Source organism: Dermacentor andersoni, chromosome 1, assembly GCF_023375885.2.
Source record: "Dermacentor andersoni chromosome 1, qqDerAnde1_hic_scaffold, whole genome shotgun sequence".
Lineage (NCBI taxonomy): Eukaryota > Metazoa > Arthropoda > Arachnida > Ixodida > Ixodidae > Dermacentor > Dermacentor andersoni.
The window spans coordinates 189,920,301-189,942,353 of NC_092814.1; the positions used below are offsets into that span (position 1 = coordinate 189,920,301).

General features: G+C 50.1%; 2 protein-coding genes across 2 annotated transcripts in view; one reads left to right on the forward strand and one right to left on the reverse strand.

Moving 5' to 3' along the window:
• The window catches only part of LOC126547042 (QRFP-like peptide receptor), a 280,155-nt gene that overhangs the window by 116,490 nt on the left and 141,612 nt on the right, over positions 1–22,053 (forward strand). The gene's annotated exons all lie outside the window — the stretch shown is intronic.
• Positions 9,901–11,387, reverse strand: LOC129380831 (kinesin-like protein KIF18A). Its single transcript, XM_055062899.2, has one exon. It carries the CDS (start codon positions 11,385–11,387, stop codon positions 10,041–10,043), a length of 1,347 nt encoding a protein of 448 aa, XP_054918874.2. The 3' UTR covers positions 9,901–10,040.

A 22,053-nucleotide genomic window follows, 5' to 3' on the forward strand; every position in this document is an offset into this window, starting at 1 on the left:
ATGACTGGCACACCTATAGAGCCATTGTTTGGTCGCAAACGACCCCTCTAGCAGTCAAGGTAGCCACATACGCAAGGAGAGATTGCGATTTGCGTCGTACAAATTTAACGGCAGTACGCCAAAAGATGCGATCATCCACAATTAAGCTCAAATAACGGTGTTGTCGCACTCAGCTTATCGGTGGCTGGTCAAGGTATTCGGTCATTCCAACAACGCAGGCGGCGCCACGCGGTCCTCCTCCAAAGCAGTCACCCGGTGATAGAAATCTGCGACGCAGTTCGGCGGTTCGGTCTCGCAGTATAGTCATGGACGCGCCAAAGAGGAAAGAAAGCGAATAGTAATCGCATGTGCAGCGTGCCTCTGTGCTCAAACCGTGCGGAGCTCTGCGCAAGGAAGCAACAAATTTTAAAGCAGGTACCGAGTTACGAAGAAACATCTCGAAATACAAGTGCAAGTGGGAAAATGTGAAACCCGTTCAGGCACAAGTACTGTGTCCCTAGTCAAACAGCTACGCTAAATTTCAGTTCATTTACTCCGCCGTGCGCTGTTCGAGGCTCTAGACGAGCGTGATCACCCCTGTACGTTACGAGTTTCGTAAATTGTATTTTACAGCCGTCTTTTCTTTAAGTTTACATTTCGAAATGCACTAAAGTTTGTTTCTTACGGTACAGGATTAATTTGTTGAAAACAGAAGCGCTTGAAAAACAACTAACATCTGTTACCGGTATGCGCTTGCGTTTACTAATTGTTTGCGAAAACAAATATATGGCTTCATGCCCGTGAGCATTTTCAAGACTAGTAACGACATACTGACCATTACAGAGCCTGTATCCTCACGTAATGCGACGTTCATGCAGTGCGGCGGGCCCTTAATTGCACTCGTCTGCAGGCAGAGCGATTCGACGCTGACTTCGGTGTCTGTAATGAACTTGATGCCGCAGCATATGATGTGACCGGCGTTGAACGTAGCTTCGCTTTCATTTACACGCCTGTGTGTCTCTTTAGCGAGGGAAAGTACGGTGTGCAGCAAAACTAGAGGGACTGACGTGCTTTGCTGCTGGAGATGCACACGCTTGCGAGATCGCCTTATCACCGTCTCGGCAGCCATTTTGGCCTGCCGTCGTGCCGCCTATAGTTGCTGGAATGACCGAATAGTCGGCTCATTGTTCAACGAGCGCGTTGTTTAGCTATGCTATTGCAGCCGACTTAGCAGGTGATATTTGAAAGCCAACTTCAACCAAGCACTCCGAAGTCGCGTTCAGAGCTCTTTGCGAGCTTGCACTTAGCTGCGGACCAAGGCGTGAAGGGCCGCTTATCCACAGAGCAATACCATCTGCATAGATAGCTATGCCCACAGGGAAGTCACTGTCCCGAGGCAAACGACTTGGAAGTGCGGCGAGGGCGGTTTTGAACAAAAGCGGCGATAATACGCAGCCCTGTGGGACGCAGCTCTTCGCAGTGCGCGATTCACTTATTCCTTCGACACGCGCTTCCATCCGGCACTCCGATAGAAAACTATGCACAAAGCGGAACAAACGACCCGAAATTCCCGCGGTTGCAAGAGCAAAAATAGTCGCCTTATGCGGAACCGAGTCAAAAGGTTAACTGCTGTATGTCTAGGAAGAGTATTATAGGCGGAGTGCTTGTTTCCTCTAGCGAATTCAAGCGCTGAGACAAGGTCTGAGATGCTCTCCAGAGCTGAACGGCGGTGACGAAAGCCCCTGATGACAACAGCGGAAAAAAATTAGCTCCTCTAGCATGACATCTAGGCGAAACAGGACCATTCGTTCTATTGACTTTATGAAACTACAAATTAGGGATATTGGCCGGTATAGGACTTGTAGTGTCTTGAAGGGCGCCTAGGATTTAACATTGGTATTACCTTTAACGATTTCCATTCAGCAGGGATTACACGGCTTCTCCATAATTCACTATACTCGTCTAATATACGGTCATGCAAACTGTTATGAATGTTCCGCAGTGCTTGGTAGGTTACACCGTCCTCACCTGGAGCAGTGCGGCGTTTAGAGAGGCTGAGTGCGTGTCGCGAGTGAAGTCTTGTTGCGCTACTGCGGAAACCACACAATGCCTTTTTATACCTTATGCAAGGCGAACACTGACAACGTTGCAGACCGGACTGGTCGAAAATATCCGGGGTCAAATATTTGGGCGAAATATTCCCGGGCAAAAATATATCGCAGCATTCTGTGGTGCAGGGTTGAATTTCTGAGCGTGGGCGTCGAGCGGCCGCCACCGGACGGAATTGGCCTCTTGGAAGCCGATTGTTCTCTCCACGAGGACCGGGATAGTTGGCGTCTTTGTGAATACCTGCATTCCTACATAAATCATTTTTTTCATGATAACAATTATACGAACACTTGACGAGCGTTCGCGCCGTCGACGCCGCCGCCGCCGCCATCGTGCTGTCTTGGTACCGACGGCTCATGCGCGGCCCGGGCATAGAGGGTTTGAAGGCCTGTGTGTTTGGCTGCGAGAACGACCAAGCCAAGTGGCGCATGCACCATCACGCTCAGCTCACTCTGCTCTGCCGGAGGCAGGGCAGCGTTCTGGCTTACGCTGCTAGCATGAGCGTCACGCGCGCTCACATGATCGTACCTGCTGAGAACCCGTGTGCATGCCACACCGTGGTGCATACACTGGTCTGAGCTGAACGAACAGTAAACACCACGCTAAATATATCTGATCCTTTCATCGGGCACTCACAAATGCTTGTAGTTTTCTGCCGATATCGTCTCGTGCCCCATCGAGGTGAGACGCCTGCACCGTCGCTGCCGGCGTTCCTCATCGCGACAGCGTCGTGACACGCCCGGTATCGGCCAGGGAGCTGTTGCTGCTGCACAGCCAGCAGTTGCGTTTCGCGCTGCTTCATGCCATGTCACCTTTGCGCATTGCTCGAACACCGTGCGAGGAGTTCGAGCGTAACGCTAAGTACCTTGCTATCGCTTCCAACGCTTCGCCGTCAGGCGAAGCTACCAATTCTGATAGGATCCACCGCAATGACTTAGTGGCTATGGCGTTCTGCTGCTGAGCACGTGGTCGCGGGTTCGAATTCCTAGCAGCGGCGGACGCTTTCCGATGGAAGCAGAATGCAAAAACGCTCACGCACCGTGCTTTAGGGGTACGTAAAAGAACCCCAGGCGGTCAAAATTAATCCGAAACCATCATCTATACTGCGGCCCTTGTATCCATTGCACTGTGCCACTTTGAGGAAGCTAAACTTCAGAATTGAATTCAATTGGTAGTCAGTCAATTCAGCTCTCAACGTGCACCCAAAACATGGTTTCTAAGGGAAGATTTTTACATTCTGCCTTCGTCGGAAGTACACAGCTGGAAATCAAACCCGAGTCCTCATGCTGCGCAGCATAATGCCGTAGCCACTCAACCACCGCGGTGGATACTGTACGATAGTCTGGTGGCGTAGGTCAAAAGCAGACGGCCACACATATAATTTTATCGTTATAATGAAGTCCTTGCAACGAATTCAGTTATAACTACACAATACCGAGTTGTCAATGCCACACAAGCATGATTGCGAAGGAAACTAAGGTTTTTAGTTGTCGTTAGCGCTCCTGTGAACTATAGTTGTTCTTTTTTTTTCACCCCACTGTATGCCATTCTTTCGACTTCCATGTTCTTTAAAGAAAAGAGATAAGTGAAGTCGAAATATTCTCTTGCTAAGGTATTCCTCACTACTATGTAATTCGTGGTTGTGGCTTATTTAGCGCAATCCTTAACAATACCATTCATTATACACATAATGTGCTTAGTGTGCCCTGCGGAAGGCACCAAGCGCTATTTCGAACACTTAAGAACTGCGAAGAACTACTAAGTCTCATTCATTATACTTTTTTACTACTAGCTTACCACCACCCGTTCATGTGAATCTTCGACGAAAGCAGTCATCATGCGCGTTAATATTAGGGTCCCTGGAGATCTATGGAGGAAGTTTCACAAAGTTCCCGCGTCAGTAACTTTGTATACGGCCGCACTGCACTCCATGAATGAGCAATCGTCGCAAGGCCGCAGTAGATGCGACTCAAGCGTAATCCCCGTGAAGGCACATTGCTTTTTGCCAAACCACGCAACTTGGATAGGGAATCTTAGAAGTATAAGGCTTCTACAGCGAAGATTCCCGGCGACACACAAGTGCCTGTTTTTGTGAGCGGCACCGCTTTCGTTATATTCCTTAGGACGGAGGTTCTCGCCGGGCAACGCCTGCGACGGCCCATAGAGGCGTCGCTGGGTGGCCTGGCAACAGCAGCTATAGAGACCAGCCTGCGACAGCGTCTCACGGCACCACGGGCAGGACATGTCCCGGCCAAGCGCCCCAAGCCATAAAAATAAGAATAAGGCACCTCCAACACGACTACAAAGCAGGGTGTGTCTGTATTGTGCTCTACGAGGTCGCTTCCAAGCTTTCACGCAAAAGCGGAGCAACAAAGAGGGTGATGTCTATGCACCGCTCCCGTGTTCAGGTATAGTAGACAGGCATGATTCATGATCCGGACGGTCCACGAAGTAAGGGTCGTTCTCAGAAACAGTAATGCCATGTTTGCGGAGCTGTTGTTACCTCCGCAGGGTTTTTTTTTTTTTTCTTTTCTTCTCTGCTACATAAGGCGAAGCTACATGTGACGTCTTCATCATGATTTATGCTCGCTAACGTTCGTGATCAGGCCCTGTCAAAACCAATTCCCTATTCCGACGTGTCCTGGAAAAGCTCAGCGGTTCGCGAAGACACAGGCTAACATTAATATCGACATCACTGCGTTTCCCGAAATGAGATACTGATAAGGATAAGGAAACAAATAGTAGCAGCAGCATGGCTAAAATGATTTGTAGCATAAAAAAAACACGACAATATGTTTTGGCCTGTTTTACTGGTGGCATGGCGGGTACAGCAGACAAAAAATGTTCATCATGCGCTCCGTGTCAAAGGACGATGCAGGCCGCGAAAAAACTCCATTTCTTTGCGTTCGAAGGAAGCTGCCTCGAGTTATGCTCAATTTCAATTCGAGTGGTGTGGTGACGGAGTAGAGCACCTGTGAACTTCAGGCAGAGCTTCAAAGTTCAGCTCCTTTGGGGTAGCCTTGGTCCACCAATTCTTGCCGCTGGGTGCATGCCTGGGTGACCCGGGCTTAGGTAAGTAAATCTGATTAATAATTCGTTGCCGTATCTCACTAACACCTACCATTCGATTAGGAACAGCCTAACTATGGGAAGTTACGCATTAACCTCTGAGAATTAGCAATCACACGGGTGAACTGCTAAGCTACGAAGTCTGGCGGTTTCGTTCTGTAACTAGGATGCGTCGGAGTTTCGTAATAGCGAACGATGATATCAATGAGTATGATATCCGCACTTTGATTTTTTGGGCAAGTTCTTGAACAAACAAACAAGCAAAGAAAATGCGACACACCAGTCTGCATGACATTCTGGGAAATATAATAGATTATAACAATTGCAGCGCTTATCAACAGCATGTGCTTGTTAAAAAAAGAAAAATATAGTCATGCAAAATTTTTCAGACAGCAGAAGCGTTTCTATTATTCTTTCGGCAAGACACGGGCGCCCATGCTGCCGATTTCTGTGGGGCAAATCCCGCGCATTCTACCACGGTGAACTGCACCGCCATTTCATGTCGCATCACTACAAAAGATGTTTCCGTCACGTGATTCTCTTCAAGACTGTTTTCCAGCCAGTGCAGCCATAGGAAACGGAATAAAGAAAGCACAAACAATAAGTATAGACTTAGCTATACAAGGGACGCATCTTTAGCGTCAGATTTTATTTTCCTTTTTTTTTTTTACCCTTACGCCTGATTGCTTCCCGAGAAGCCAACTTCTTTCTTGTAGCTCTCGAACACTCCTGTTCGAAACGACAGCTGAAATTTTCTTGCACGCTTTTTATATGGCTTGCCTGAAAGCAACTGGGAGCGTCGACGGTATTTTTGTGAAGATTTCCTAACTTGAAAGGAATGAAGCAGAAACGAAAGCTAAAGCAGCGAAGATGCACTGCATTAGTATATAGTAAAATTCAAAACACAGGGCAAACAAAATAATTCTATCAACATGCACCTCCACAGAGATAAATTCAATTGTAACGGACAGGCTCTGAGCAGAGGACAAACGTATTGCAGGTACGCGCAGGCCTATCTGACGCGTATCAAATTGGAAACGGGACTTTCAAGCTTTGAGTGACATACGCTTGAAGGAAAGACAGCGCGGAGGCGTTTCTATTTTTAGCGCGTAGGCACGCAATACGGGGACGCGTACACGTGCACATGCAAGCACACCTAGGTATGCGTAAGTGCTTCTGCCTGGTTTACTTCATAGATCATGCATCTATAGACGTATTCTCTGTGGGACATCGCAGTCAGTCGCCCATCTACTGACAACTATGTATTCGTGCCATCAGCGTGACGGTATCGAAACAATCCGAATTCCGGTCATCTGATTTGTTCTCTTCGTATTCCCTCTGCTCCGTGCTGACACAGTGGCGCTATTTGCCTTCAGTGGATGCCACAATGGTCGTACCATTTCAGAGCTACACTGTGGGATCTGATTGAGAAATAATGGTGGTCTGCGGGTTAGCTCATAATGCCTGGGGTTCTTTAATGTTCAGCGAAGGGATCAGCATACATTCGTGTCTGCATCTCAGAATGCGGCCATCGCGACCGGGACTCCATCCTGTGACTTTGTGCTCAACATCATACAGGGCCATAACCGCACAACCACGATGCATGGCAGTATCGCGCTGTGAATCAGCTGCAATCGAAGGAAGCTTGAAGCTAACAAATTTTACTGTACAACTTCGCAATGACAACCTATCGTAATCGATACTTTATATATAAACCTTCTTTCTTTTTCTGTTACGGTATCTGTCTACCGCTCCGTCAAAACAGGATTGTACTTGCGAAGGCAGAGCTATTCTAAGGCAGATTTACTTTTAAATCAAGTAATTTAGAGTCACATAGATCAAGGTTTAGAACTGTGTTATCTGCTATAGGCAACTTTTAAACATTTGGGGCAGCTAAAAAAAAAGACACCCTATATATCTACTTCTTCCTACATGATAGTGGTGTCTTACATACAATATTGCAGATGCAGCCGCAGCCAAGGAACTGCACTTAGTGATTCTTGGTGCAAATTTTTTTATGCTGCCATAGCGACGCAAACGGCAAATCTAATAAGGGGTATAAGGCGAAGAAAAGAAACGCACCGACGGTTACGATATTCCCTAATGCAAAATTTGAGCGGAGCTCTACACGTGTTTTATTTTTTTAGAATGAAAGTTTATTATTTTAGAATAAATGTAACGTTCCTTTCTCTCTTTTCTTTGTGTGTGTGTGCTCTTATACGCAGAAATTTCAGAGGAACGTAATTTTTTAAGTAAGGACTCTGCAACTGCTGTTTGAACATGCATCATATAGACAACATCAAACAATGTCTTCTAAAGGGATATGTGGAAACAGCCATTCACAATTCCCCTCTTACACGCTTTGAACATGCGGGATCACTCGCCGTGGTGACGCAGTGGCTTCGGCGTTGCGCTGCTAAGCTTCAGGGTGCGGGATCGAGTCCCGGCCGCGGCGGCGACATCTCGATGGGAGCGAAATGCAAAAACGCCCGTACACCATGCGTTGGGTGCACGTTAAAGACACCCACGTGGTCAAAATTTATACACAGTCCCCCACTACGGCACGCCTCAAAATTATATTGTTTTGGCAGGTAAGTACCAGAATTCAACTTAATTATTAATATGCAGGATGAAACGGCAGGATACGTTTGTTGACACGTGGCTGTAGGCGCCAGTAAGTGTTGGGACAGTGAAAGATGAATGGTTTATCAAAATTAAATTCTGGTGTTTTATGTTCTAAGACCACGATATGATTTCGAGGCGCATCGTGCTGGACTCCGGAATAACTTTGACCACCCGGGATTCTTTAACGTGCACCCATATATACAACACGAGTGTTTGCGCATTTCTCCCCTTTTAAGTCTGGCCGCCGTGGCAGGGATTCGAACTCAAGACCTCAAGCTCAGCAGGAAAACGCCGTAGCCACTAAGCTTCTGCGATGAGCCGCGAATGCCGGCTCACCCGCGCACGCTTTCACTCGCTCTTACAGCATACGGCGCGCGGCGATTTTATCGCCCTTGGACTTTATACGGAACCTGATGGCGACGGTAGAAATACGCCTGGAGTGTCCATATAATTTGCAATAAAAGCTGCTGCTGTCAGGTCTATCACGACCGAGACCGGCTGGGTCGTACGCGGTGCCACGCGTCAGTTTAAGTTCTCGTTGTTTAGCTAGGGGAAATATAAGCTTTGTTGTCGATGGACAAACTTGGGTTGGGTAGGTGTCTTGCAAGATGCACTGTCACATTCTCCAGCACTTCAAGTCGCTCCACTCTCAGGCCCACAGCGCTTGTCTTTTGTGCCCTAAGCCTTTTTTTCTGCGAGCTTGGTGAACTTGTAGGGTCTTCGGGTCTCGCAAGAGTACCGACCACCGCGGGTTCGAGCTTGGCGAGCCACAGGGCCGCGTCAGCCGTCAGCCGTCAGCCGTCAGCCGCTAGCGCGCCGCTGCGCGTGAGCTCAGGCCGAAAGGGGCTACCGAGCAGCACTAGTAAGAACAAAGTACTGCCCTGAGCTAATCTAAACTGTTTATTGTCTCCGGCGGCACCCAACACTGCACAGACGCCCGGTTCGGGGCGGCGGGGAACCAAAGAGGTCCTGTACCAAGGGCGGAAATATAGACAGGGGCGCCTGTACCACGTCGCTGCCAGAGCACAGGCTCAAGCTGGAACACGCCGCTAGGAAAAGTCCCTGCGGCAATGCTAGTTGCTCTCGCGATAACGAATGGGCCAACTGCTAAGCGTTTATACGACCGCGCGGCGTGGTACGACCTCGCGCGAGCCCTAGGCACCCGTTTAACACAAGGTACGCGCCCGCCGCATGGGCAAAGGCACCGTGCGTGAGCTCAAGTCCTAGCCACAAAGGTGTCCGCGGACGAGAGGAAGCATATACGTACCAGGTGCAGTCCCAAGGGAGGAGAGACACGCTAACGCCGCGAGAGCAGCCGCCAGCGGCCGCCTCGTGACGTCATAGCCCCGCCCTCACCGCGAACAATCTAGAACAATCGCGAGTGGAGCGCCACCGCTGACAACTGGTTCAGAGCGAGAAGGGGGTGAGGCGTAGGGATGGCAGAACAGGTGGATGGCACCCGCACAACGAAGCCGACATATTCTTCCTTAATCCCCACAAACCACACATTTTTCTTATCAAATCAAATCATAGAGTTCAACATACAGAAGCAACACAAGGGCCGCAGTATGGAACACAAGGGCCGCAGTATGGGTCTCCGGATCAATGTCGATTGGGGCAAATGCGAACACAGAAGCGTGTTTGCATTTTGCCCCAATCCAAACGCGGCTGTCGCGCCCAGAATCAAACTTCCGACCTAGCGCACAGCAGCAGCCAGCTGTTGCCACTGGGTCACCGCGGCGGATCTCCATTAAGGACCACGATGATTGTGTTAATAGTCCAAGTTTGTCAGGTACCCCGCGACATGGCTTAGCCCAAGATGCAGACAGCACGAGGTTTCACTTTGCTTCATCGCATTCGCCAAATCGTTGCCCTCAGGGATGGTTTATGACTTTCTTGCACAGCGGTGCACATAACTCTTCCTTGTAGAAGTACTGTTGTTCTTTATCCCTTGAACTTTTCTGTTTACTTAAAATACACAGTTCATTTGAGCGTAAGGTGCTAAAGAGATAGACGCGAAGACGAGTGATCCGGGTTTTCATAAGATTCATCATTTATAAATCAATTCTTACGATTCAACGAAACCACAAAATAGTTTTATCGATGACGTGTCTAGAGCCGCACTGCTGCTCTCCCAGTATGTCCCGAGCTGCACTAAAAGATGCAGTTTCACATGCCTGTTGTACAGCGCAGATCAATATGCATGGACATGAGGACGTTCACATTCAGCACATTCTTATTTGCCCGAAGCTCGATCTTCATAGCCTGCTCAGCATATATTCCAGGGTGTTGTACATTTCCGTGGAACTGAGCTTCAACGCCGTCGCTGTCCCAATCATGAGGGTGTTGCACGAGGCACCCAGCGAGTCCTTGAGGATGTGGGTCAGCTTGGAGTCCTGGTATTGCACTTGTTGCGTACCAGGACTCCAAGGTACGGCACTGTTTGAGCGGACGTCGATGCAGCTGCCGTGGGCCAGGAGCGACAGGTCGAACTTGGTACCCTCCTTTACGTTCCTACTCACCGCCGCTCCTCGCTCCGAGTCGGCAAGGTTAATAGAGCGCATCGAGACACGAACTTCTTTGTTCGTGCTTGTCACATTCTCTGTCAGTGTGACATAGCTCCGGAAGATGCCGTGTGACCATGAAGACTCAGCATTAACGTCGGTGGCATGCTGCGTCCAGTTCTTGTTTCCTTTCAAGAGCAGCTCGAGGAAGGTGGCGGATTCATTCACTTTGCATACGGTGAGCTTCAATGTGGTAATACCCTTGGCCGGGCTGAGGCACAGCAGGTCTCGAACAACCTTGCTGTAGACTTCCAGATAGGTGACTGCTACGTCACATGTCTCACCCTCTGACCGAAGCTTGTCCACGCGCTGGTAAAACTCGCAGGTCATGAGGGTGATCACTCCAGGGCATTCCTCGGAGCCCAACATTGCGAAAGGTTCACCGGCGCACGTCAAAATGCAGATGAATACAGAGCTATTGCACCCTTCAAGGAGCATCGTCAGCATGTCCTTGGTGGTGCTCCTAAACACATACACATTATCTTTTGTTTCATCAAAGAATTCATCAAACATGAATGTTTTGTCTTCGTTGGGCTTGACGAGAACCCCGCGTGTCCGCTCTTCTTGAAAATGGAAAGATTCCGCCTCGGCCTTGGGCTCGAACACATGGCACTTGTCGCCCACCACGCGGACGATGCTGGCGGTCTCAGAGTCACGATAACTCAGTAGGCGCACGCGCACTCCCACATTCACCCGTGCCCACGGTGACGGCGGGTCTTTGTTCGATTGACGACGTTTCAGGACTGAAGACTGCGCGGTATCGTTAGAACGCCGGTTTGGCGGCACCATTGTGGATTCCTCCATGGTAGGGTACCTAGATGTTGCGGGAGTCGGCCTGACCATGAACGCGAGCGTGATGACCACGTGGAAGATGCCGGCACTCTCAGAGTCACGATCGCTCAGTAGGCGTGTGCGCACTCCCACATTCACCCGTGCCCACGGTGACGGCGGGTCTTTGTTCAATTGGCGACGTTTCAGGGCTGACGACTGCGTGGTCTCGTTAGAACGCCGGTTTGGCGGCACCATTGTCGATTCTTCCATGGTAGGGTGCCTCGATGTTGTGGGAGTCGGCCTGACCATGGACACGAGCGTGATGACCACGTGGACGATGCCGGCACTCTCAGTCACGATCGCTCAGTAGGAGCACACGCACTATCACGTTCACCAGTAGCCAGGGTGACTGCGGGTCCTTGTTCGAGCGGCGGCGTTTCGGGGCGGACGACTGCGCGGTCTCTTTTGTACGCCTCTCGAAGATTGGCTGCACCAGCGTAGATTCCTTCTTGGTAGAGTGCGTCGATCTTGAGGGATCCGGCCTGACCAAAGACGCAGGCGTGATGGCCTAAAATGGCGATCGTCCAGTCTGGCGCCGGGCACGTTCTCCACCACGTGCTCGGCTAACTTCGTCCTCCTCTTCACCGTTGGAGCAGTGGCACTACAGAAGGGCATTCCAAGCCCGCCGCTCCTTTCAGGGTGGCGACGACCACACAGTTTGCTACTGTGTGCACCACATTAGTGCCCACTCCTTGGCAGCGCACGGCTTACAAAATTGTGAAATAACACTGCAGGCTTAATCTTTTCAGTATATATATATATATATATATATAAAGAAATTGCGTGCTCCCAGCCCACTTCCACCACTTTTTCGATTTTATTACGCCGCTGTGCCTGAACACAGAGCAACGCGGTCCAGTACTCAGGTTACCCACTATTTAAGTAGTGAATAATGGAACTAAACCCAGCTTTTCCGACACTAAATGAACATTCTTGTAATGCTCAACTTAGTGCAAAGAAGGTGGTAATGGTTATGAAACGATTCTTGAAAGATGAGGAAAAAATTGGTGACGTATCCATCTTTTGGAGATGACTGGTGAATTCAATGCGATAAGCAATTTATATTATGATGGGCAAGCACTCGGTGAGGATATATGTTTCATGCGATGATATTGCGAAAAGCGGTACATACCCAGTGACCCAAGTTGCGAAATAGGTTAGGCGTGGACACACACACACACACACACGCACACGCACACACCAGCACGCTCGAGATATTGGCAGGAATTATGTACACGGTGGTGATAATTTCTAAGTTTTCAGGCATCTTTAAAGATCGCCTGTAGCAGTTAACATAATTCTAGTCCTTGAGCCGAATTATTAAGAGAGGCCGACATGCACAAGAAATCGAAACACATATTCAACAAATTTCTAGAATTTCACTACTTAACTTCTTAATTGATCTACGGCACATCTGCAATTTACGAATTCCGGCCGGTGAGATTGCAAAGCATATCCACTTGGAATGAATTTACAGAATTTTGGGAGAGCGATGTTCTCTCATATGATTACGCTCTCAAAAAGTTTGCACCTTTCTGCGAGCTCATCTTGTCCTCAAGCAATAATCGTCATATTTCTGGAGTGTCTTTCCTTTGCCTGACGCTGTGTGCCCGGTACTTCCATGCATGCGCGCTTGCGGTCCAGCATGCGCGCTATCTGCGTGACATAGCATTCTTGACAAGAAAGTTGGAGCGCCGAGCTTTCAAGAAAGATTCAGATTATGGGGTTTTACGTGCCAGAACCACTTTCTGATTATGAGGCACGCCGTAGTGGAGGACTCCGGAAATTTCGACCGCCTGGGGTTCTTTAACGTGCACCTAAATCTAAGTACACGGGTGTTTTCGCATTTCGCCCCCATCGAAATACGGCCGCCGTGGCCGGGATTCGATCCCGCGACCTCGTGCTCAGCAGCCCAACACCATAGCCACTGAGCAACCACGGCGGGTAGCTTTCAAGAAAGGAAACGCAAGCCACACAGATTATTGTTTGGGAACGAGATAAGCCTCAAAGGGTGCAACAGTTCTAGAATGTCGAAAAGCTAAAGCTATTCCAGCCTCTGTAATAGGATGGCGATGACGACGCGCCGCTTTGTCTTTTATTAAAAAAGTTCATTCATGACGTAAGTTATTTCACATGCTAAGCTAGTGGCAATAACCAAAGTCGTCTCATCTGTTTGCGTCTTTCTGGAGAAATGCATACGTCGCAGTACAGCGGCGTAGCGAGGGGGTGGCAGCAAGCGGGGCTGCCGGGGCGATTGGTCGAAATGTGCCTAATGCTCCTGTATAATTAAATAGATCTACAAAAAAAAACGATGGTGGATTTATTGTCTACTGTAGCACGTGTTCATGCACTTCAAGGTTCGTATAGTTGTAGCGTTATTGTGATGCACAAAGATCGTATCACACACGAGATAATCAAAGTTGAAAAAAAAAAACACAGTTTCGCCCGAAAGGCGAAGCGTCGCTTGCGATAGCAGATTAGTGCACAGCTATACCAACTAATAACAGTAGTTTTATCGGCCGTATGAACTTAGAAACATTCGCTTTCTAACTGAATTAACAAGAATGGTGTCAGCGCGCACAAGCAAACATGAACACATCACACTCGATGAGCTCACCCGCCGTGGTTGCTCAGTGGCTATGGTGTTAGGCTGCTGAGCACAAGGTCGCGGGATTGAATCCCGGCCACGGCGGCCGCATTTCGATGGGGGCGAAATGCGAAAACACCCGTGTACTTAGATTTAGGTGCACGTTAAAGAACCCCAGGTGGTCGAAATTTCCGGAGTCCTCCACTACGGCGTGCCTCATAATCAGAAAGTGGTTTTGGCACGTAAAACCCCATAATTTAATTTTTTTTTAGATGAGCTCGGGCAATCGCTGTCGAAACGCTAGTGTGAGCAAGCACGGCACAAACCGCGAGTGAAGTCACGTTCGTACTGTCTATCGCTTCGACGCAAGAGCGGCGAGAACACGGCGCGCACAAAAGTTATGAGCCGTTTGTAGAGCACTTTCAAGATACGTCGCGCGCGACCGCGCGCGGCAGTGCAAACTACGCTCTTGTTGGCGGGATTTGCACGGCGATGTTGTTGGCATCGACGCTGACGAAAATGCGCTTGGAGTGTCCATATAATTGTTATCGCAATAAAACTTAATAGCCTTACCTATGCACCGGCAACTCGTGGGTTAGAAAGAGAGGATTGTAGGATTATTTGAACAAAGAATGCGGAGAGCACCTGAGTGCATCCCATAGGAGTCGTTTTTAGTTAGAATGAGTTAATCATTGACATACCTAAAAACGCATGGAATGTTCAAGGTTACCAAGCAAACAAACTGTTTCGGTAGACGCTTACTAAAAATTTGCCGTTTAAAATTGAGGTAATGTGTGAGCCGATAAAATACCATTCTTTTGGATGTGAATTTAACCTGGGTTAACCATTCCAAGATACGAATGTCGATTTCAGATAAAATGACAGAAGCTCAAAGAAAGAAACTACTGACGTAAACTCCGAACAGTGCCGCTGCTAACAGATCCACAGACTCCACAAGTCCTCACACCTTAGTACTGAGGTTCAATGGATACAGGGACATGTTTTCAATCGTTTCAACAGCATGGCAGATGAACTAGAGTGGAAAGTTAGGCGAGTTTGCATGCACTCCTAATGGTAACAGCGCGAACAAAACGACGACGGATTGAAAGGACACAGGACAGCGCTCGTCCTGTGTCCTTTCACTCCATCGTCGTTTTGTTCGCGCTGTTACCATTATGAATGCAGACCAACTAGCTCGATCACCTGCCCCATCCCAGACACCTATATCCGATCCGTCGGATCCCCGTGCTCTCCCCCAAGCACTGAAGTTTAGCCTCCGACGGGACTCACGCGCCTTGATTCGCTCGTGTGTCCGCTTGAATTCTCTCCCGCAGCCTTACCCAGGCGCAGGAAGTATAGCTTCGGAGGCTTCGGCCTGGAGTGGCTCTTACACCATCGGTCACCTGTGCTTCAGGTTTGAAAAAGGTCGACCAAAGAATTCCCCCAAGCGCTGGGCTCCAATGACAACGTCAGATGCCCAGCACCTGCTTTGGTAGTGTGCTGGAATGCGAGGGATCAGACTTGAGAACTTAAGAAAAGCTGGATTGAAGCCAGACTTGCATCAAAATACGACCATTGGTTGATGGACTAGTTTGCAAAGACATTGCTGCAGTTCTTGCGCGATGCAGAGTTGGAAGCTTGTGTTAAACTACACGTTTATTACTTAAGCCTTGCAGCAAATTCTCCTCAATAAAAAATATGTCATTTCCATTGCTGTTTTATGCAAATAAACGTTAGTTGTTTTCTCCTTCTCTCTTTCTTTCTTTCTTTGTTTAGTGAAGAAGCCGAAGTCAGCGGCTCTGCGCTGGCTTCATTAATCAGGTGGTACCCTTGTACTAGGCAATTCATGGCTGATCTCTCAGAATGGGTTGCGCCATTTCACGGAGCAACAATTAACCAAGCAACATTTCTCAAAAGAGAAATCTGGCGCGATTGTCAGTGGCACGAGTCAATGCTGCAATAGTCTTCCTCTGCGAGAGTTGCGTCGTGCGATGAAGGTATTGCATGCGTAATTCGTCAAAAACTGACATGAATTGACGACCTCAGGAACGGCTTTGCGGGTGTTTAGTAATAATTGGTTACTTATTTAACGATGTCATTGAGTCATAAATAACCAAACTGAAAAGGAAGGGAAGGAACTTTACTGTTTACCGCATTGTAACTGTCTAGCACAGACGGCTGACACCAAGCTGACCGGCGGTAAACAGTGGGGTAGGGAGTAGGGGAGTGAAGGACAGGGAGAGAGGATAGCAGAAAGTAAAGAAGGGAACTGTTTACACGCGAGATAGATTTGGAGAACATTATGGTCAATTCCTTTAAGTATTTGTTTGAGCTTGCCTTCTGTCATAGCCGGGTTCAAACGCTTACATGTCTTAGAGACGGGTTCGTGCGCCACCATGATGTCTTCGATGTAACAAGTAAGAATCCAACCCTGCCGTCTGCTGCCAGTGTCTTGCTGAGTAGAGCACACAATGGACAGAACATATACTATAAAGAATCTGCTTATATGTATAGTCCATCTCTACTAACCCTTCAGATTTGCCGACGGCAGGCTCTGTTCTCTACGGAATTGCGCAGTGACGCAACAAGCGGTAACTAATATATAACTTCAGAGCAACAAATGCACACCTTCAGGCGCATATTGCTTTTATTCAAACGAAACTTGCCATTCCATCTTTCCCGGGGTTTGATTCGTCTGCTCGGTCGGCTTCTTGCCGAATAAGTGGGCTTGTCCTGGAGATAGTGCAATAGTAAATTGGGCTGATCCAGGGGATGGAATGATGAAAAATGGGTCGGAGTCTGTAACCCACAGTCACGTGTATCATGTGGGTCGCGGGGGTGGGCTTCTCCGCGTCCTGCCGATTTGCGGGCAGGCAAGTTATCGCTATGCTGCAAAACGCGTTGCAGAAAATTAACAGTGTTATGGAATTTATTTAACCGCTTCACGAACGTTTCGCTTCACGTATATTCTAATATGGGCGTTGGATCTGCATTTATTTTATTCCGCCGTGTTCAGAGTGTGACCGTGGTGAGAGGGAAGTCAAGCCGCTGACCTCGTATTCCGCATCATAATTTAAGCGTCGCATAGCCACCGCAACGAATACGCACGCGCGGAAACACACATACGCACGCATGTGCATGTGGCCGACCCATAGGGTGCAAATAATTTCTGCGCAAGGGTCATCGTATAAAGCTTGTCGTCTATTTTTCTTTTTTTTTTGTCATTGCACTTCATATTTTGCTTAAAGGCGTCCAAAGGAATATTACCTACAGAAAAGGTGTAAATGTCAGATTAATTTAACCTGAAGAAAAACTAGTATTACCATTTGCGTGAAACTTCATTCTGAGCCAGCTGCTGCTGCATAATTGCAGTGTTGGCGGCGTAAGGAAATATTTTAGGGGATAAATATTCGTTGAACTGCTCGGTTGGAAACTTCGAAGCCTTCCAGCCATCATTAAAGCAACCGCGAAAGTATTTCTACTACTATCGCACAATTCCACCACAGCAGAAAAGCGAGAGAGAGAGAGAGAGAAGAAACTTTATTAATGAATGGCCGGCAGTTTCGTTGTGGTGGCCTCAGGTGGCGGCTCCAAGTCCTTGGACTCGGGCGGCATCTTTGGCTTGCCGGACGGCCCAGAGCTGGTCTGCCAACTCTGAACTTTTCAGAGCCGCCTCCCAGCGGTGGCGACGCCGATGGAGAAGGTCCCCGGCGGGCCCCGCAGCTGGGGCGGCGACGGGGAGAAGCGAGCTCGAGGCTTCCCGTACTGTGGTAACGGCCGCGATTACGGACGCGTCGCGAACGGATGTGGTCCCATTACCGTGGTTGCCGGCACATTCCCACAGCATATGTCGCAGCGTTGCTCGCTGTCCGCAAGCTTTACAGGCATCTGTTGGATATAAACCTGGGTAGATGTGATGTAGGACCGCGGGGCTAGGGTAGCTGCCTGTCTGGAGCAAGCGTAATGTTACGGCCTCATTCCTATTTAACCTGTCGTGTGGTGGCGGGAATGTGCGTCTTTGGAGTCTGTAGTGTTGGGTGAGATCTCTGAACGTGGTCAGGCGATCGCCCCACGCCCATTGTGATTCTTGTTGCCGCATTTCTGTTGTAGTGTCCCGATCAGGCAGATCCGATGCCCCGCTCTCGGGGGCGGGGGCGGCGGCCACATAATCTGCGGCGGCTCGGCGTGTGAGACCTCGAGCCGTGGCGTGGGCCGCCTCGTTGCCCGCGAGCGGGACATCGGTGTGTGCCGGGGTCCAGAGGAGGAAGACTGTAGAATTTTGGGGTTGCGAGGGCGATGACGAGTCGCCGTCGTCATAAATTTGGAGTATGCGGACCGCTTCCCGCGAGACGCGACCGCGCGCGAAGCCGCGGATTGCTGCCTGCGAGTCGCTGATCACGATCGCAGCACTAGGCACCGTGGCCAGTGCTAGGGCTATTGCGGCTTCTTCGGCCGCCTCCGTGTGTCCCGTGGTCACTGTAGCGCTCGCGAGGCACTTTCCCGTGCGGTCTACAACCGCGATCGCGTGTGCGTTTTTCTCTCCTTCATATCGCGCAGCGTCTACGTACACCGCCTCGTTGCTGTTGCCAAACTTCTTCTGAAGGTCTCTTGCTCGTTTGTTGCGTCTCGCGGCGTGGTGCGTCGGGTGCATGTTTTTGGGAAGCGGCGGGATGATCAGGCGGTCGCGGACCGAGGCCTGAACCGCCATCTTTTCTCCATGCTGAGTGTGGTACGCGATGCCGAGTGCCTCGAGGATGCATCGACCTGTCTTTGAATGAGATAATCGTTCGTACTGCGCAATGTCGTGCGCCTCGATTAACTCGTCAAGTGAGTTGTGAAGCCCGAGCTCCAGAAACTTGTCGGTGCTCGCGTTGAGTGGAACGCCGACCGCCCTCTTAAAAACCTTTCGTATCATGCATTCGACCTTGTTTTTTTCGTACCCTATCCACTTAAGGTAGGGGGCAACATACGTTATGCGGCTTATCGCGTACGCCTGCACGAGACGGATCACGCAGTCTTCACGCATACCATTGCGTCTATTCGTGATGCGACGCAAGAGTCGGATCGTGTCATCTACCGAACGACGAAATCTTCGCACCGTCTCTCCGTTATGGCCATTTGCCTGCAGGTGTAACCCCAGGATTCTAATTTTGTCTACATGCGGTACGGGAGTACCATCTGCCAATATAATACGTATTTTGGAGTATTCCCGTTCTTCGTCGCTCAGGGTTTTACGACCTCTCCTTGTGGGTTTGTAGATTAACAGTTCGGACTTGGTAGCCGAGCACTCGAGGCCCGTTCCACGCAAGTAATTCTGGACCGCATCTACCCCTGCCTGTAGCGTTCGCTCGACGTGACCATCACATCCTCCCCCGGGAACCCAGAGGGTGATATCATCCGCGTATAGACTATGATGCAATCCTTCTACTTCTGTTAATTTCTCGGGTAGACCGAGTAGAACTAAATTAAAGAGTAATGGGGATATGACAGATCCTTGCGGCGTGCCGGACGGACCCGTCTCAAATTCCGGCGATTCCTCGTCGCCAACGACGATGCATGCACGCCTGCACGCGAGGAAATCTCTAACGTAATTATACGTTCTTTGGCCAAGTCCTAACGTTATAATTGTTTTTAAGATTGCTTCGTGTTTAACGTTATCGAAGGCCTTTTTAATATCTAGGCCGAGGATTGCCTTAGTGGAGCTGGTAGTGTCGTCTACGATCTGGTGTTTAAGCTGAAGCAATACGTCCTGTGAGGAGAGGTTGCGGCGGAATCCTAGCATGGTGTGCGAGAACGCGTCACGATCTTCGAGAAAGTCGGTCACGCGGGTGAGAACTGCGTGTTCCATGACTTTTCCAACGCAAGACGTTAGCGAAATCGGTCTTAGATTATCGAGGGTAACTTGCTTGCCGGGTTTTGGAATCATGATAACGCGGGCCCGTTTCCACGCTTCGGGAAGGGAGCCCCCTCGCCAGCACTCGTTGACGTAGGTCGCGAGGCGGGAGATCGACTCGTCGTCTAGGTTACGGAGAGTCTTGTTGGTAACCCGGTCCGGGCCGGGCGCCGATCGGGTGTTTAGTTCGAACAGGGCTATCCGAATTTCTGCTTCGCTAAATTCCGCGTCCAATTTCTCGTTTGCGACGCCGTCGTATTCAGCATGTTGGATGCTTTCGGCCTTCTTAAAGTAACGATCACGTATTGCGTCGAAGAAGTTATCACCTTTGTAATCTCTTACTAGTCTACGAGTCTTGTGGCCTTGAGCGGCCCTAGTTTCCTCCGGATCTAATAGGTGCCGAAAGAGGCGCCAAGCGCTCGCCCCGGCCATCTGCCTCTCGAGGCCGTTGCACGTGTCTTCCCACTGTGCCCTGGATACCTGGAGTGCGTGTTCTTCGATCTCTCTGTCTAATTGTGCTATGCGTTTGCGCAAAGCCTTATTGTGTCTTTGACATTTCCATCTCTTTAGAATTGCTCGCTTTGCTTCCCACATGTGTAGCAGCCTGCTGTCAATTATCTCAAGGTTCGCCTCGGGCGGAACTTCGCTCGTTGCCGCGTCTACATCCCTTCTGAGCGTCTCGGTCCACTTGTCTATGTCCGTAATCGGCTCGTCGCCTCGCCCCGCTTCTTCTCGTTTCTTGCGGAACGTGTCCCACTTCACAAGTTTGAGTTTACGGCCTTTGCTTACAGGGTTAGTCTCACGACCGCTCGGGTCCGTGCCTATCGTCATCTCGATCAGCATGTGGTCACTTCCTAAATCTTCTTGCGTGTTTTGCCAGTGCGCTGAGGTTACATTCGAAACGAACGCGAGGTCAGGTAGCGTGTCGACACTCACGCTGTTCCCTCTGCGTGTAGGATCGGCGGGATTCGCGATCAGTTCAAGCCCCTGGTCTTGCGAGTCTTCCCAAAGGTGTTTGCCTTTGGGTGTTTCTCGGGCGTAGCCCCAGGCTCCGTGGGGCGCATTAAAGTCGCCCGCAACAACTAGAGGCTCGCCGCCGGAAGCCGCGCGCGCGCCCCGGAGCAGGTCCCCGAAGCGGTGCTGCAGCGTGGGTTTACTGTACACGTTAAGGACGAAGAGTCCGCGGCCACTCTTAGGAATTATTTCTACGAATACGTGAGGTATCTTTACGGAGGGAAGTTCGCGCTGCGCTACAGTGACGTTACGCCGAACGAGCACGGCGGCGACCGGCAACGGGCGGGGCGGGGGCGACGGCCGGCGCGCCACCACCACCCCTGGCCCAGCGCCATCTGCCACGTGGGGTGTAGACCGTTTCCTTCTTTGCCTGTTGTCCGTCGCGGTCGCATCTATGGCTTTGTAGCCAGCTAGTTTGACCGGATAGTTTGTCTCCTGTAAAAGAATTATGTCCGGTTTCGTCTCGCGGCTGCGTATGAATTGCTGGAGATTAGCGCGCTTCCTCCTGTAGCCCCGGCAGTTCCACTGCCAGATGGTGTATTGTTGTTGTTTCCGAGTGTTAGTGTGGTTCGTTGCGTGTGTAGCCATGATGATGCCTGTGTTTAATTTAACCCGTCGCCATCGAGGCGACTTGGTTGCTGCTGCGGTTGTGTCTCTACGTCTGTGAGCGTGCTTTGCTGCGGCTGATTGTGTTGTTGTTGTCTAGAGTACGGCTTGCTCATCGTTCTTATTGGTCTACCCGTAGCTGGCGGCAGCCTCGCTTCTATGTCGTCTATGCGCGTCAAGTGCGCGGCGAGCATTTGTGTTATTTGCTCAGAGAGCTTACCCACCGCGTTATTAAACATTTCGTTCATATGTGCCGTCTGTTTTGCAAAACGTTCCTCGAGGCTCTTCTCGATGCTGTCTACTCGTTTCTCTAATTTCTCGTAACGGCCGCATGGCTGTTTGGTGTCGGGTCTTGCGGGATCTAGTGCGATCCTTTTCGCGGTAACTGGACGATTAACCCGTTCATCCGCCGTCTCCATCGAGCTGCCCTCGTCATCCGTGTCCAACCCGGCCGGCTCAGGCCGAGATGGAGTCGGTGATCGAGGCACCGAGGATGGCGGCATCGTCGTGTTACGTTGCTGTGGTTGCTGCGATTGTGGAGGCTCGCTTTTCAATTTGAAATTTTCCTCTCTAAGGAGCGCGTTTTCGCGTTTAAGCTCGGCAATCATCGATTCTAATGGTTCTAGGCGTTGTCGTAGTACTCGCTCTATCGCTCGCTCGAGCTCGTTCCCACCGCCGCCTCCGACGGCGGGCCCGCCAGGGCGTCCCACCGGAGCGCCTCCGCCGCCGGGAGAAGCGGCGACAGCCGCCCAGCTCACCTGTTGCCCAGTGTTCCT

What these genes read in the sequence shown, in the direction of transcription:
- LOC129380831 (XM_055062899.2), bottom strand. Translation starts at nt 11,387, where the DNA reads ATGGAAGAATCGACAATGGTGCCGCCAAACCGGCGTTCTAACGAGACC.